At 44.5% G+C, this 13,011-nt stretch overlaps 1 protein-coding gene across 1 annotated transcript in view; it reads right to left on the bottom strand.

The window, feature by feature from the left end:
• The window catches only part of NUGGC (nuclear GTPase, germinal center associated), a 42,051-nt gene that overhangs the window by 21,945 nt on the left and 7,095 nt on the right, over positions 1-13,011 (bottom strand). Inside the window, exons 6-10 of the mRNA XM_007192787.2 lie at positions 12,467-12,697; positions 9,444-9,653; positions 4,434-4,609; positions 3,015-3,033; positions 2,643-2,732 (exon numbers count right to left, since the gene is read on the bottom strand). Coding sequence (XP_007192849.1) covers positions 2,643-2,732; positions 3,015-3,033; positions 4,434-4,609; positions 9,444-9,653; positions 12,467-12,697 — 726 coding nt within the window. The remainder of the gene's footprint in view (positions 1-2,642; positions 2,733-3,014; positions 3,034-4,433; positions 4,610-9,443; positions 9,654-12,466; positions 12,698-13,011) is intronic.

Genomic DNA, 13,011 nt, shown 5'->3' with positions numbered 1-13,011 from the left:
TAAACTGGTAAATGTGAGTGTTTCACTGTGAGTTCTGTGAGCTGTTCTAGCAAATAACCCAACGCAAGGGAGAGGAGGTCATGGGAACCAATTTGCAGCCAAGTCAGGCAGAGTTGTGGGTAACCTGGGGACCTACTTCTTGCGATACATATCTGAAGTGGGGGGCAGTCTTGTGGGACTAAACCCTTAACCTGTGGGATCTGACACTATCTCCAGGTAGACAATGTCAAATTGAGTTAAATTGTAAGGTGCCCAGCTGGTGTCAGAGAGAATTGCTTAGTGTGAAGAAAACTCCCACGCATCTGGTGTCAGAAGTGTGAGTGCGGTAGTCATGTGCGAGTGAAGGAGAGGGGCACTGGAGCAGTAGCATAGGTTTTCTTTACAGGTTTGCTAAAGCAAAGGCAAAATGCTGTATAATAATCAGCTCAAAAGACATGCCTGAGAACATCAAAACCCAGCTTTCTTTTACCTGCCACATACAGTTAGTCGTCCAGACCTATGGATCTGAACCCCCTATTAGTTCTTGAATGCATCTCCTCTACTCTATTTCTATGGTTACTGCCTAGTTCAGGCTCTTATCACTTCTTTTTTTTTGTCTACGTTGGGTCTTTGTTGTTGTGCGCGGGCTTTCTCTAGTTGCGGTGAGCGGGGGCTACTCTTCATTGCGGTGCGCGGGCTTCTCATTGCGGTGGCTTCTCTTGTTGTGGAGCATGGGCTCTAGGCATGTGGGCTTCAGTAGTTGTGGCACGCGGGCTCAGTAGTTGTGGCTCACGGGCTCTAGAGCACAGGCTCAGTAGTTGTGGCGCATGGGCTTAGTTGCTCTGTGGCACGTGGGATCTTCCCAGAGGGCTCAGACCCATGTCCCCTGCATTGGCAGATGGATTCTTAACCACTGCACCACCAGGGAAGCCCTATCACTTCTTCTTTTTTAAACACCACCTAGGTTACAGAAAAAGCCTCCCAGCTGGTCTTTCTACATCCAGTCTTCACCAGCCCCTCTCCCCACCATCTATTCTCCATATTCCTGAGAAAATCACCTTTCTAAGATGCATAATATTTCCAAATTGAAATCAATAAGTGTAGTCCCAGGAGCCTGAAATTTTTCTTACAATATTTTTCTTAATTTTCATTTTTATAATTAAAAAAATAAGCATAGACATCTCTATGAGTGGCTACCCTATAATCAACTTCTGCCTCATATTTTCTATGATCAAAATTAAATTTGCTCCAAATGAAGGTCTGCAGTACAAATAAAGGTCTCACAATAATTCAAACTGAAAAGAAGTGGTTGGAGAATGAAGGCGTTACCTAGCCATCAGAGGTGTAGGTGTGCAGACCTAAAAGAACTTGTGCCATGAGAATCAGAACCACAGTCACCCTGCAAGTTGATGTATTGTTGCCCAGACCCTATCTTGTACATACCAACTGCCACATTTTTTAGCAATAAATATAATTGTAAATTGTGTATTGAGGTATTTTATGTTTCTGCTTCCAGAAACAATATAATTAGGTCCTAATAAAATGCATATTTCTTTAATGCCAAAAAGAACAGTTAAAGAGAATAAGAACAGCTTTACTGATTTATTGCCTCATTAAAATCAACATTCAAGAATTGCTCGGTAGAAGACTTTGGCTTGAGTATGAGGTCTGATTATTCTGAATTAGAAACAAAAGCCCTGAAATTTCCAATTCCACATTGTACGCCAGACATTTTCTGCATCAATATAATTGAAGTCAAAATACAGAAAGCAATTAAATATAGAACTGGACGTAAGGCCATGTGTTTTTACTGTTAAATCCAACACTGAAGATTTAGTTTCAGCAAAACCATCCCTTCTATCACATTATACTAAGTGTGATATAACACTTAAGTTGTTCTGTTTATATTTTATCTTCAAGTTGGTTTCAGTTTTATAGTTGCATAAGACTATTACAGGAAGGAGTTTTATGTTTGTACCTCTTTTAGTGACAGCATAATAAAAATAACTTAAGAAACAGCAAGATTCCCACAGAACAATTACTCAAGCTTTAAAAATAGAGTTCAGGGCTTTTCTCCCAACACTCCTGCATATGCCCCTTGCTGAGCTATTCAAAACTACTTGCCTATAATTCACCAAGCGTGGCAGTTTTTTTCAACTATGTTCTTCCTTCTGTATCAAACACATTTTCTCTGACTTCTTCACCTCACTCAAGACTACTGGTTCTTTAAAATCCTGCTGAAGAGGCTGAGAAGTTTTCCCTGAACTTCTCCTCAACACCGCCTCCCCCAGCTGCCCGCGTGACTTGGGCATCCTTCCTCTGTGTTCCCCCAGCCCCGCTGCATCCCTCTAGCCAAGCACCCTTCAACCTGCACTGTGATTCCTGATTTTATCTGCACATAGTTCTCAGTAGACCATATGCTCATTCAATCCTTCCAACAATCACAGGCAGTACATATTATTATTCTCCCATTTTACAGATGAGAAAATGGAAGCTCAGAGAGGTACGGTAATTTGCCTAAGGTCACAAAGTAATTAATCAGCAGGACTAAGTTGTCTACTCCAAAGCTTCTGCCCTCGCTACCGCACAAGACCAAATAGGTGTTTCTCAAAATCGGAGTGGTTGAAAAGCAGAAAAATGCATAGGAGAATCTGTTAACTTACCTTTAGTTTTTCCTTGAGAACTTTATTCCTTTGTAGCTTTATCATTTCATTTCTTTCTAAAACAGCCTCTCGCTGACTTTGAATAGCTTGCTGGATTGTGAAAAGAAATAAAAGCATGGCAAAGAGTCTAGGGTTATCAAGAGTGATAAAGGGATAAGATGCACATTTTGGGGGCAGCTCTTCATCTGGCCCAGACAAATGTGCATGTGTTCGAATCATATAATACTAATCATAAAAAGTATTATTTAAGAATAACGAGTCCAAACTCATCAAGATGTTTACATTAAATGTGTGTAATTTTTTGTCTATCAGTTATATCTCAATTGAGCTTTAAAAAAGAAAGAAAAGAAAAAATAACTAGTCCATACTTACACTTCCCACTTGTCTTTCCCTGAAATGAGAAATGTAACAGTTATTTATCTCATGATGTGTCACAGCAGTCTTGACTTTCCCTGAAAGCAGCATATACTGTCATGCCTTTATGCCTCTCCCTAAGCTCTTTCTTCAGTCCAAATGCTCTGACCCACCTCCAGTGTCCATTTGAAAAAAGTATCTTAATTTCTCAATATTTTGTCATCAGTGGAATTTTCTGTGACCTCACCACCTGGCCCAGTCAAAATGCAGCCCTCACTCTCCGAGGTCCCATGGTACTTTACTTGTCACTCTCATATAACCTTTCATCCTCTTTTAAGACAGTGACCTCAGTGACTAAGCAAGATGCCTCTCTGAATCTGCTGCCCCTACCACAGTGTTCAATAAACATTTAATAAATTCAACTGTATTATGTTCAGTTTTAGAGCTGGCATTGGAAAGGGAGCACTTGAGATACTATTCTGTGGGAGGGAGTGGAGTGAATGGAATTGCAGGGAAAAAAATAATGGAGCTGAAATTCCAACTTAGACCAGGAAAGCAAGAAGTTGGGGGAAAAGTCTTAGTCTGTTTCTTCACTGAGGAAATTTTTCTCTGCTTAGTTAGTTCCTGGAGACAGTAGACTCAAGTGGGGGGGGGGGGGGATACGGCAGAGGGGACAGGTGGAGAAGCTTTTGTTAGAGCAGAGAAACGCTGGCAAGGGTAGAGCCCATGACCATGTGTCCCATGTCCCCGGAACAGACCAGTGTATACCTGCCGATCCTCTGTAAAGATTAATAACAACCCCTTTCACTTTCAGAGTGTCCCAACGTGGAAGACAAGTTCCAGTTCTCCTAGTTACAGGGGGAACAGACATGTGCATGGAAATCAACATATATTAACATCTATTAAGCTCTAAAATGCTTACCTTTCATTATTTTTTGTTAGAGTATGACTCTAAGAATGCTTTTACTTTGGGCCAAGCTCTGAAACTCTGAGAACCTTGCTCCTCATGGGTTTAAAATCTCAGGAGGAGACAAATCTGAAACAGAATCTTGACACTTCAAAGCGGTACCGGGCCAGACGGTGTTATAGGAAGTGCCCACTAGCTGTGGGGCGTCTACACTTCCCATATCTGGGGGGACGGGCAGGTCCACCACTCTGTAAAATGCCAGGAGCTGCTCCTTGCATCTCATGAGTGGCGCCCCTGGAGCTGTGTAGAGCACAGCCTGTTGGGTGTTAAGCAGCTGCTCTGGAAGATTCCCAAGACAACATACCCAAGGGTCCTGATGTCCCAGGAAGTCACCCAGACTTCTATTTTATCCCCAGTGGTCACTTCCCTGAGTCCGCAATGCTCATGAGTCAAAGCTCTGTTGTTATCGTAGTTATGGCAGTCAGGACCCATGGAGGAAAGCCCGCATCCCTGTAAGCCCAGCACCGTACCTTAGATATTCCGGCAAGTGGAGCTTGTCGGTCTTGGTGACCACCAGGGCCACGTCCCTGCAGAACCCCCTTTGGCAGGCTTTGATGCTCTCGTTCAGAAGGTCTTCATGGGCTCTCCCTCCAGAAACTCTTTCAATGTCACTGATCAGCCAGATCACTGAGCATTTATCAATGGTCTGTGAAACATGACCACAGCATGTTTAAGAGCATGAATGGTGCCTCGGTTGTAGAGCATGTGCTTCCTTAATGTACCATGTCTGTCCTTGATGCTCTGCCCCGACTCTCTCTCCAACCCCACCTCTCATCCCTCCCCACCACATTCTTTTAGGCACCAGCCATACGAGCTTCTTACACTTCCTGGGATGTAAATTGCTCATCTATCTCTTGGGGACTTTGTCCTTTCCGTGCCTCTGCTTGACCTCCATTTGCCATCTGATACTGCCAAGGGCCACGTGAGGCTAGGTTGGCTACCCCCCACCTCTGCATCCCACAGCACCTGGACTTACCTGCCACAGTACTTCTCAGGCAGAACTATTGTACAGGGTCGGCACTCTATACCCCTCTCCCCCTCTTCACCCAGACTGTGAGGTACCAGATGGGAAGGGGCTGCACCTTTCAGCTTGGAATCCACATCACCTCAAGCACAGTACTTGGCCCATAGTAGAGGCTTCAGAGATGTTTGTGGCAGTAGTCATTGATAGAATTCAAGAAATCAGACCTCCAGTTCCAGATCCATCACGGGCTTGAATTGTTCTTCCAGAACTAGTCCTGGTCATGCATCTACCCCAAAGCTGTCACCACAGGGCATCATTTTGACGTCTGGCTGCCCCTGCATATTCAGCATACTACCACCAGGGGGCAGCAGGGAGCCAGAAACCGTGTGATTCAAGTTTCAAAGGCCAATGAACATGAAATTGCAACCTACTGATTGATCACATATGTATTGCTTTAGCTAATATGCAACTTTCATGTGACAAGCAATAGTGTGTTGCCTTGTGACATTTCTCGGACTGTATTGTTTCACTCATCTTATCTCGCCATATAAATGAAAAGCTGGTCCAACATCAGGACTGAGTTTGTTTATGGTTCCTCAGAACAGCACTTTGTACAAAAAGCTGTGACAACTTTGCGAGTTGCTAATGCAGTCATTATTTGCTTTATACTACTGGTTCTTAACTAGTGGAGATTCTGTACCCCAGACGACGCTTGGCAATGTCTGGAGACATTTTTAACCGCTTTGACTAGAGGGGGCACTAGTGGGTAAAGGCCACGGGTGCTGCTAAACATCCTGCAATGCCCCAGTCGGGCCCCTACAACAAAGAATTCGCTGGCCCCAAAGTGTCAAAAGAGCTGAGGCTGAGAAAGCTTGATCTAGAGCAGGGGGTTTCAAACATGTTTTTAATGGTGGAGCCTTTTTCAAATGAAATCTTAGGAAGAATTCCAATTGCCAAACTTGATTTTTGAAAATAGAACTGGTATAGTTGAATTGGGGGTGGAGGGTTTGGAGTCCCCACCTGCTCTGTGTCCTGCACCCTCTGCCCGTGAACCCCTTGGCTTCACGGATCATTGTTATGAAAGCATCCATCTCAAGAGTCAAACAAACTTCATTGTTTTATAAAGAAGGTACATAACAGGCCCGGAGAGGCAAAGGATCAGCTTAAGGCCACACAACTATGGGTCCTGAACTTCCTCCCCTACATGGACGGATTCAAATTCGGGCAGGAAAATAAAACCAATCGCTCCCTCCCGCTTCCCAAATTATAACCAATTTAGGGATGCTTCAGACTGTTCCATCAGGCTGTGGAAGGTGAAGCTCCTCCTCTAGGACAGGGACTCTTTCACTGTTATATTCCCCTGGTCCTGGTAAACTATAGATGCTTAATAAATGTTTATTAAAAGAGAAGAGAACTGCAATCATAAAGGTTGCAGTGGTTAAATTTCAGGCCCTACACAAAGCTCCCGACTGCCAGGATTTGGTAAAATTAGAGTCACAGAAAACACCGGAAAAAAGCCGATCTATAAGACAAGAGCCACTGGATTTGGGAGTGGGTAGGATGGCCCCCTGCCTTCGCCGCCCTCCTCCCTTCCCACAGTGAGAATGGGCCTCCAAGAGGTCAGGTGACTCAGGCAGCACAGGGACGTCTGAGCTCTTAATGGTTTTAGTTTAGGGAAGGTACTGCTGGGCAGCTGGGGAGGTGCGGGAGAGGCATCGTGTTCTGTTCTCCCTGGAAGGAGGGGAGTCTTTAGTGACTTCTCATGAGGGGATATCACAAAACCACAAGCATGGAGGGGAGCGGCGACGAAGCGCAGAGCAGGCCGGGAACCATCACTTCGCTTCAGCCCAACCTCCTCAGAGTTCCTCTGTTCTGAGCGGCCTTTGATAAGCTGCCCAGTGTATCTAAACCGGCAGCAGCCTCGGCTCCATCCTGTGAGAGAGGCCGGCCACCTGCTCAGGCTGTCGCCCCCTGGGACTGGCCTGGAACTAGAGGAGGTTGGCGATTCTACTCCAAGAGCTGAAACCCTGCAGAAACAAAGGCTCTCCCGGCCAGGCCTGAGCAGACCACCAAGGGTGAAGGATGCTGGGACTGCCTCCACCTTAAAGAACTGTTAGGGGATGTCCTGGGGGGTGAGAGACAGAGCCTCAGCTGGGAAGGCGGGAACCTGCTCTCTGGTTCAAATTCTGCCGCTCAGTAGATGTGTGGTCTTGGGCAAATGACTTCCCATCTCTGAGCCTTCATTTCTTCATCTGTAAAATCAGGGCACAGGCTGATTATCTGTAAGCTGTCATCCTGATCTTTATTGGAAACCACAGTCACAAAGCTCCCCCAGCCCACAGTCATTCATTTAGCGCAAATCTGCTGAATTTAAAGTCTACATATACAGAGAAGCAGTGGGCCTGCAGTGAGTTTTTTGGCAGCCACTGCACTGATCATGACTCACAGACACTGGCCCTCCTTCCCAGTCCCTTCTGGCTCTGGTCCTGTGCCCCGTGTTCCCTCCCACCCTGCACTCCTGAGCTCCTTCTAAGACGCCCTTTCTTTCTCTATCACTCACCCGAGTCCCTCTTGTCCTTCGAACTTCCCCAGGAAGCATGGTATTAAAGCCCACCCCACCTTTCCCAGGCTTGGCTTCTGCGCCTCTCTCCATCCTTCCCCCACGCCCTCAGCCCTCTGGGCTCTGCAAATGCTGCTCTCCGGCCTGAAACAGTGCTCAGGGTCCCACCCCCACCTGCCTTCTCTACCTGGTGGAGGCTGAGTATCTGTGTCCCCTCTGAAGCCTCACCCACCTCCCAGAGGAAGTCGTCACCTCGTGCTCTCATTTTTAAGTAATGGGGTTTGCTCATTAGTGTATTTCATTCCCTTCTGGACTATAAGCCTTCCAAGGGCAAGGACTTTGTCTCTGTCCATCCAGAGCCTATTATAAAATTGAGTAGAGGCTCAGTGGCTGTTTGTTGAAGGAATGAGCTCTCTGGTTGGAGGTGATTTTGACTTTTGAGAGCTCATAGCTCCTCGTGCTTCTCTTACATCATTTTCTGCCATGTATTTAGTCATCTGCGTGTTTCATTTCTCCTAGTAGACTCTAAGCCCCTCGAGGGAAGGCTCTGCTTCGCATTAACATTGTTTTATTTTGTTTTCGTCTTTTTAGTTTTAAAGATAATACATGTTCAGGCAAAATATACAAACAATACAGAGGTGTCTGTAGTAAAGAGCGGTAGGAAACACAGAAACTGCTGTTAACAGTTGGGTATGTATCTAACCAGAAGGCAGGATCTGACTTTTGCTGTGCATTTGCAAACATTACACACACACACACACACTTCTTAACATAAAAGGTCATGTTCTGTATCTGTTCATTCACTCCTCATTTTGTGTTGTTTATCATGTAGGATATAGTAGAGGTTGACAGTAGAGAGGCTCTTGAGCCTTCTTGCATGGGTTATTAGCTATAAAATTAGCTCAGCTATCATTATTATTATTATTATTATTATTCACTATAATCTTTGCATCCTCAGTGCTTAGTACATAGTCTTACATATTGTATGTGTTTGATGAACAGAAAGCAAATTAACAAAGAGATAAATTCTTAAAAATCCCCCAGCATCTAATCACTAAGTGCAGCTCAAACTGCCCTAGTGCTCAACTCTCTGGCTGCAGACACATCTGGGGGGGGCCCCCAATCAACTTATGCTCCATTTGCTGGGAATTGAACTCCTACCTACTTTCATCTCAACCACCCCCTTCAGGCACAGCTGACTGTACTAGGGATGGATACTTAATCCAGAGAGAGTTGATCCTTAGCTGGGTGGTAATTGATCAGATTTTCCTTCTGAGGAATTTGAACTAAAAGACATAGAGACTATAGTCAGACAGTCACAGGCACAGGAACAGCAATGTCATTTAGAGACGCAGCTAAGGTGGTCCTATTCCACAACATGGGTCCTAATGGCTAGAAGAGAAAGCTAAGGGAGAAGCAGGACTCTGCAGAGAGATGCACAAAGAGAAACAGGGTCACAAGAGACCAGGCAGAGGATGAGTGAGAAAATAGCTGCTCCCATCCTGATAGGTGGTCCTGGGACCTGGCTGTGTCTCGTGAGATCCTTTGATAGCTTTTTGATTAACCCTTCTTGACTTGGGATTGCTTTAGTGAGTTTCTAGTCCTTACAACCAAACACGGGAGCAGCCTCCTGGTTCCTTGGTGTGTGGCTATTGGCTTCTCTGCTTTGCACCAAAATCTTGGCCTCCCTCTCCTGCTCTGTCCTTGTTTCCTCTGCTCACTCTTGGACAACTTTATTGCTGGCCCTTGTCATCTATCACATACTCATGATTCCTCCCTCCCCAATTTCTCTGGCCAACCATATCCTGCCATTGCCCTGAGGCTTAGAACGTGGAAGAATTTAACTCCGATGAGCTCATAAAATCCTGTAAGCGGAAAGCAGAGCATTCTTTGCTGCTTTAGAAAGGGTGCTGGAGTTGAGGGGAGAGGGAACAAAGCCATATGAAAGAGAATCACCTTTCTCCACATCTCGTCCCTCTTGCTGTTGAAGTCGCCTGTGCCTGGAATGTCCACCAGCACAACCCCTTCTGGAATCAGCTCCGATTTGGGAAGAGTCACTTCCACCAGTTTGATCAAGGGCCAGATTTGTGTCTCAGCTGATCCTTCATCCCAGCCTCTCCTCTGAGTCCGGATGTAGGGGTCCAGCTTGAGAGACAGCTCCCCTGCCTGGGGAAGAGGGTCAGGTCAAACACACCAGACATTCTCCCAGCACGTCCACCCTGAATGGGCTGTGACTCAGGTTCATCGAAGGTCCACTGAGAAACGTGAAAAGCAGCACCTGGGCAACAGGTACCAGGAGGACTCAGATCCAGCCTGGAAGGGTCTAGACTCAGAACCAGAAAGGACGCTGGAGATCAGGAAGTTCAGGCTCCTTAACTGACAGATGCAGAAAAAAAAGTCAGAACAGGGCTTCAGGAAAGTTATAGCTTCACTGGATAATGATTGTATCTTCTAAATTCCATTCCAGTTCTAAAATTAATGGAAGTCATATGCAATATTCTAAATTTGAGAGAGAGAGGATTCTTCCCACATGGTTAATGTGAACATGTTCATTACCAGAAAGCCCTGACTGTGGAAAATGGATAGTGAGATGGTGACCATATTTTCCAGATTGAAAATTGAAGTTGATCTTCAAAAAGATTTAAAAAATTTATCTTCCAAGTACCAAAAAATATATTGACATATAGGCATTTCCAGGATGTTTTAATGATGGTGGGTGAGATGGGGAATCACTCTCAGCCTATTGTTTTTCACGAAACATATCTGGGTACAATGACATATTCATGCCAGCAACCATGTATGGCAGCGAATCTCTATGGGATACTTCAGGGGACAGAAGATTTGGGATGCACGGTAGTCATTGTTAATAAATATCTACAGAATGGTCCTGAAAGAAAGATAAAGTAAATTCTTAAGAGAGTTGAGATTAAGTCAGAGGATTTGTTGCAATCTGATTTAATTGCAGGGTAGGGAGTAAGGGGTTTCATCAATTCTAATCAAATCACAAGAAATTGTGAAAGAGGAAATGATAAAAGTTCTTTAAGATATTTTGATTAAAAAATAAAGGGGGGGCTTCCCTGGTGGCGCAGTGGTTGGGAGTCTGCCTGCCAATGCAGGGGACACGGGTTCGAGCCCTGGTCTGGGAAGATCCCACATGCCGTGGAGCAACTGGGCCCGTGAGCCACAACTACTGAGCTTGCGCATCTGGAGCGTGTGCTCCGCAACAAGAGAGGCCGCGATGGTGAGAGGCCCGCGCACCGCGATGAAGAGTGGCCCCCGCTTGCCGCAACTAGAGAAAGCCCTCGCACAGAAACGAAGACCCAACACAGCCGTAAATAAATAAATAAATAAATAAAGGGGATACAAAAAGAGCAACATAAAAGAAAAAGCATGGGTTTTCTATAAGAAGAGGACTCCACTCAATAAACCGGTGGAGGCGAGTCATTCTGGGAGGGAAACTCAGATTCCCTCACCCCAGCCTAGAATCCCGGACCCAAACTCTGAATTTGTGCCCTCATTCATGGAGATGGTAATTCTGTTCCTCTTGTTTCAATGGGTAAATTCTTTAACACCGGGAAGGGGTATTTCTAAATACAGAGTAGTGAAGAAATGAATATTATATTGATACCTTGGTGTCAGTTGTGTGTATTCAGATAAAGTAACCAGTTTTATCATCATTATGTTTCTTTGGACATGCTCGGTCTATGTTTTAGATATTGGGAGCATAATGAGTTTTAACTATAATAGCCATTTAAGTATAAGAAATGGCTACTACATTTGTTCCATTTTCTAGATATAGAAGAGCTAAGTGCCTTGAAAGGTTTAATTCATTTGACTTTTAAGTCTGCCTGGTCAAGTATTTCAATTTTTCTGAGAGAATCAAATATATTAAATTTGAACTATAAAAAGAAATGTTGATTAGTTATGTAAGTAGCATTAACTTTTAAAGGAGGCTTTTCTATGGTAAACTTAGGAGATAATTGAACATTAAATTTTAGAACAGGTGTAAGTAATTGTTCTTGTTTTATACAAAAATTGCCAGATTTACAAATAGAATAACAATATATTAAAGGTGAATTTTAAGATGCAAGAAACACTAGGTTTTTAAATGTACAACATTAATAAATTACATATTAGTTGCCTGTGTATTTTGGTTTAATTTAAAATCGAATTTTAATTCAAATACAATGAATATTGATCATAAAAATGAAGAGAGCATTGTTCTACTAGGTGCACATCCAGTATCCATCCTGCCCTTCACCTGCACCAGCAGCATCCTGACTGTTTGTTTATTTGGGAAGGCAGTGGATTGAGATTGGTCTCAGCCAATCTTGGCAAGTCTGCTTCTTGTCTTTTCTAGACTCTCCTTCAGCTCAGAAAGGCCATGTGACTCAGTTCTGAACAAGAAAATCTACATGGAAATTTGTTGGGTGTGTTTCTAGGAAAGCTTTTACTTCCCAGTGAAAGAGGAGATGTGGTTGGTGCCACCTTTTTATCCATTTCTTCCTTCTATGAAGCTAGCTGTGAAGTCCAGCACTTCAGTAGCAATTTTGTTACAATGAGGCAACAGGATGTGGAAGGTCAGGGGAACCAGAGGAATGCTGACATGGTTGAGCCACTGAACCAAACCACAAACCCAGCTGCCCCCAGAATCCTTACGTGAGAAAATGAATAAATCCCTATTTGTTTAAGCCATTAAAAATTGGGCTTATTTTTTAAATTATTTGCCACCAAAAGCATCCTTAATTAATCTTTAAGTAACTGTACACAGTCTTTCCTGTGAACAAAAACTCCCCACTCAGACACTAAAAATTCCCATTTGACAGCCATAAGTAATGAAAAACCACTTTCTCATGGATACTTCTGATTTTGGCATCAACTTATTTCCAATAAGAACACTGTGCCTTGCGCAAATCCCCTAAATGGATTCAATTGTTATCCTTGAGACTCGTGAAAAAATAAAGACATCCCGAACCTACCTCTTCCGCCTTGAGGGTGATGACTCTGGAGGTGGGAATCTTTCCTTTGGGCTTTGCCCTTAATAACTCCTCATAGTTCTTCCTTGCCGCCCCGTTTCCATAAAACATTTGCAGCTTCCAAATGGCTTCCTCCACTGCATCAGCCCTGTCCCAGGCGTCCTCTTCTTCTCTGCCCAGCTCCTCGGGCCTGTGCAGGAGTTTCGTTAAGTTCTTCAGCTCCTCCTTCCACTCCTGCCAAGGCAGAGTGGGGGCCAAGCCCCCCATGACACAGATACAGAAGACACTGACAAAGAGAGAAATCCATCGTCCCTGTGGAGGGCAGGGGGCCGCATACCCAGGAAATCTAAAATCACCTAATCCCGTCAGGGATCATCTAATCCAACCCCCTTGTTTTGTCCACGAGGAAACAGGAACCCAAAGAGGGAAATGTCCTGCCCAAAGTCCCATAACGAGCTGAGACAGGACCCACTAGAACCCCCATCTTGTTCTGTTGGACTTTCTCATTCTGTACTATGTTCTTTTCGTTTAACGAAGACGTGAGCTAT

This window comes from Balaenoptera acutorostrata, chromosome 6 (assembly GCF_949987535.1).
Source record: "Balaenoptera acutorostrata chromosome 6, mBalAcu1.1, whole genome shotgun sequence".
Taxonomy (NCBI): Eukaryota; Metazoa; Chordata; class Mammalia; order Artiodactyla; family Balaenopteridae; genus Balaenoptera; species Balaenoptera acutorostrata.
The sequence above is the reverse complement of the archived record's forward strand: the minus strand, read 5'-3'. Positions and strand labels throughout refer to the sequence as shown.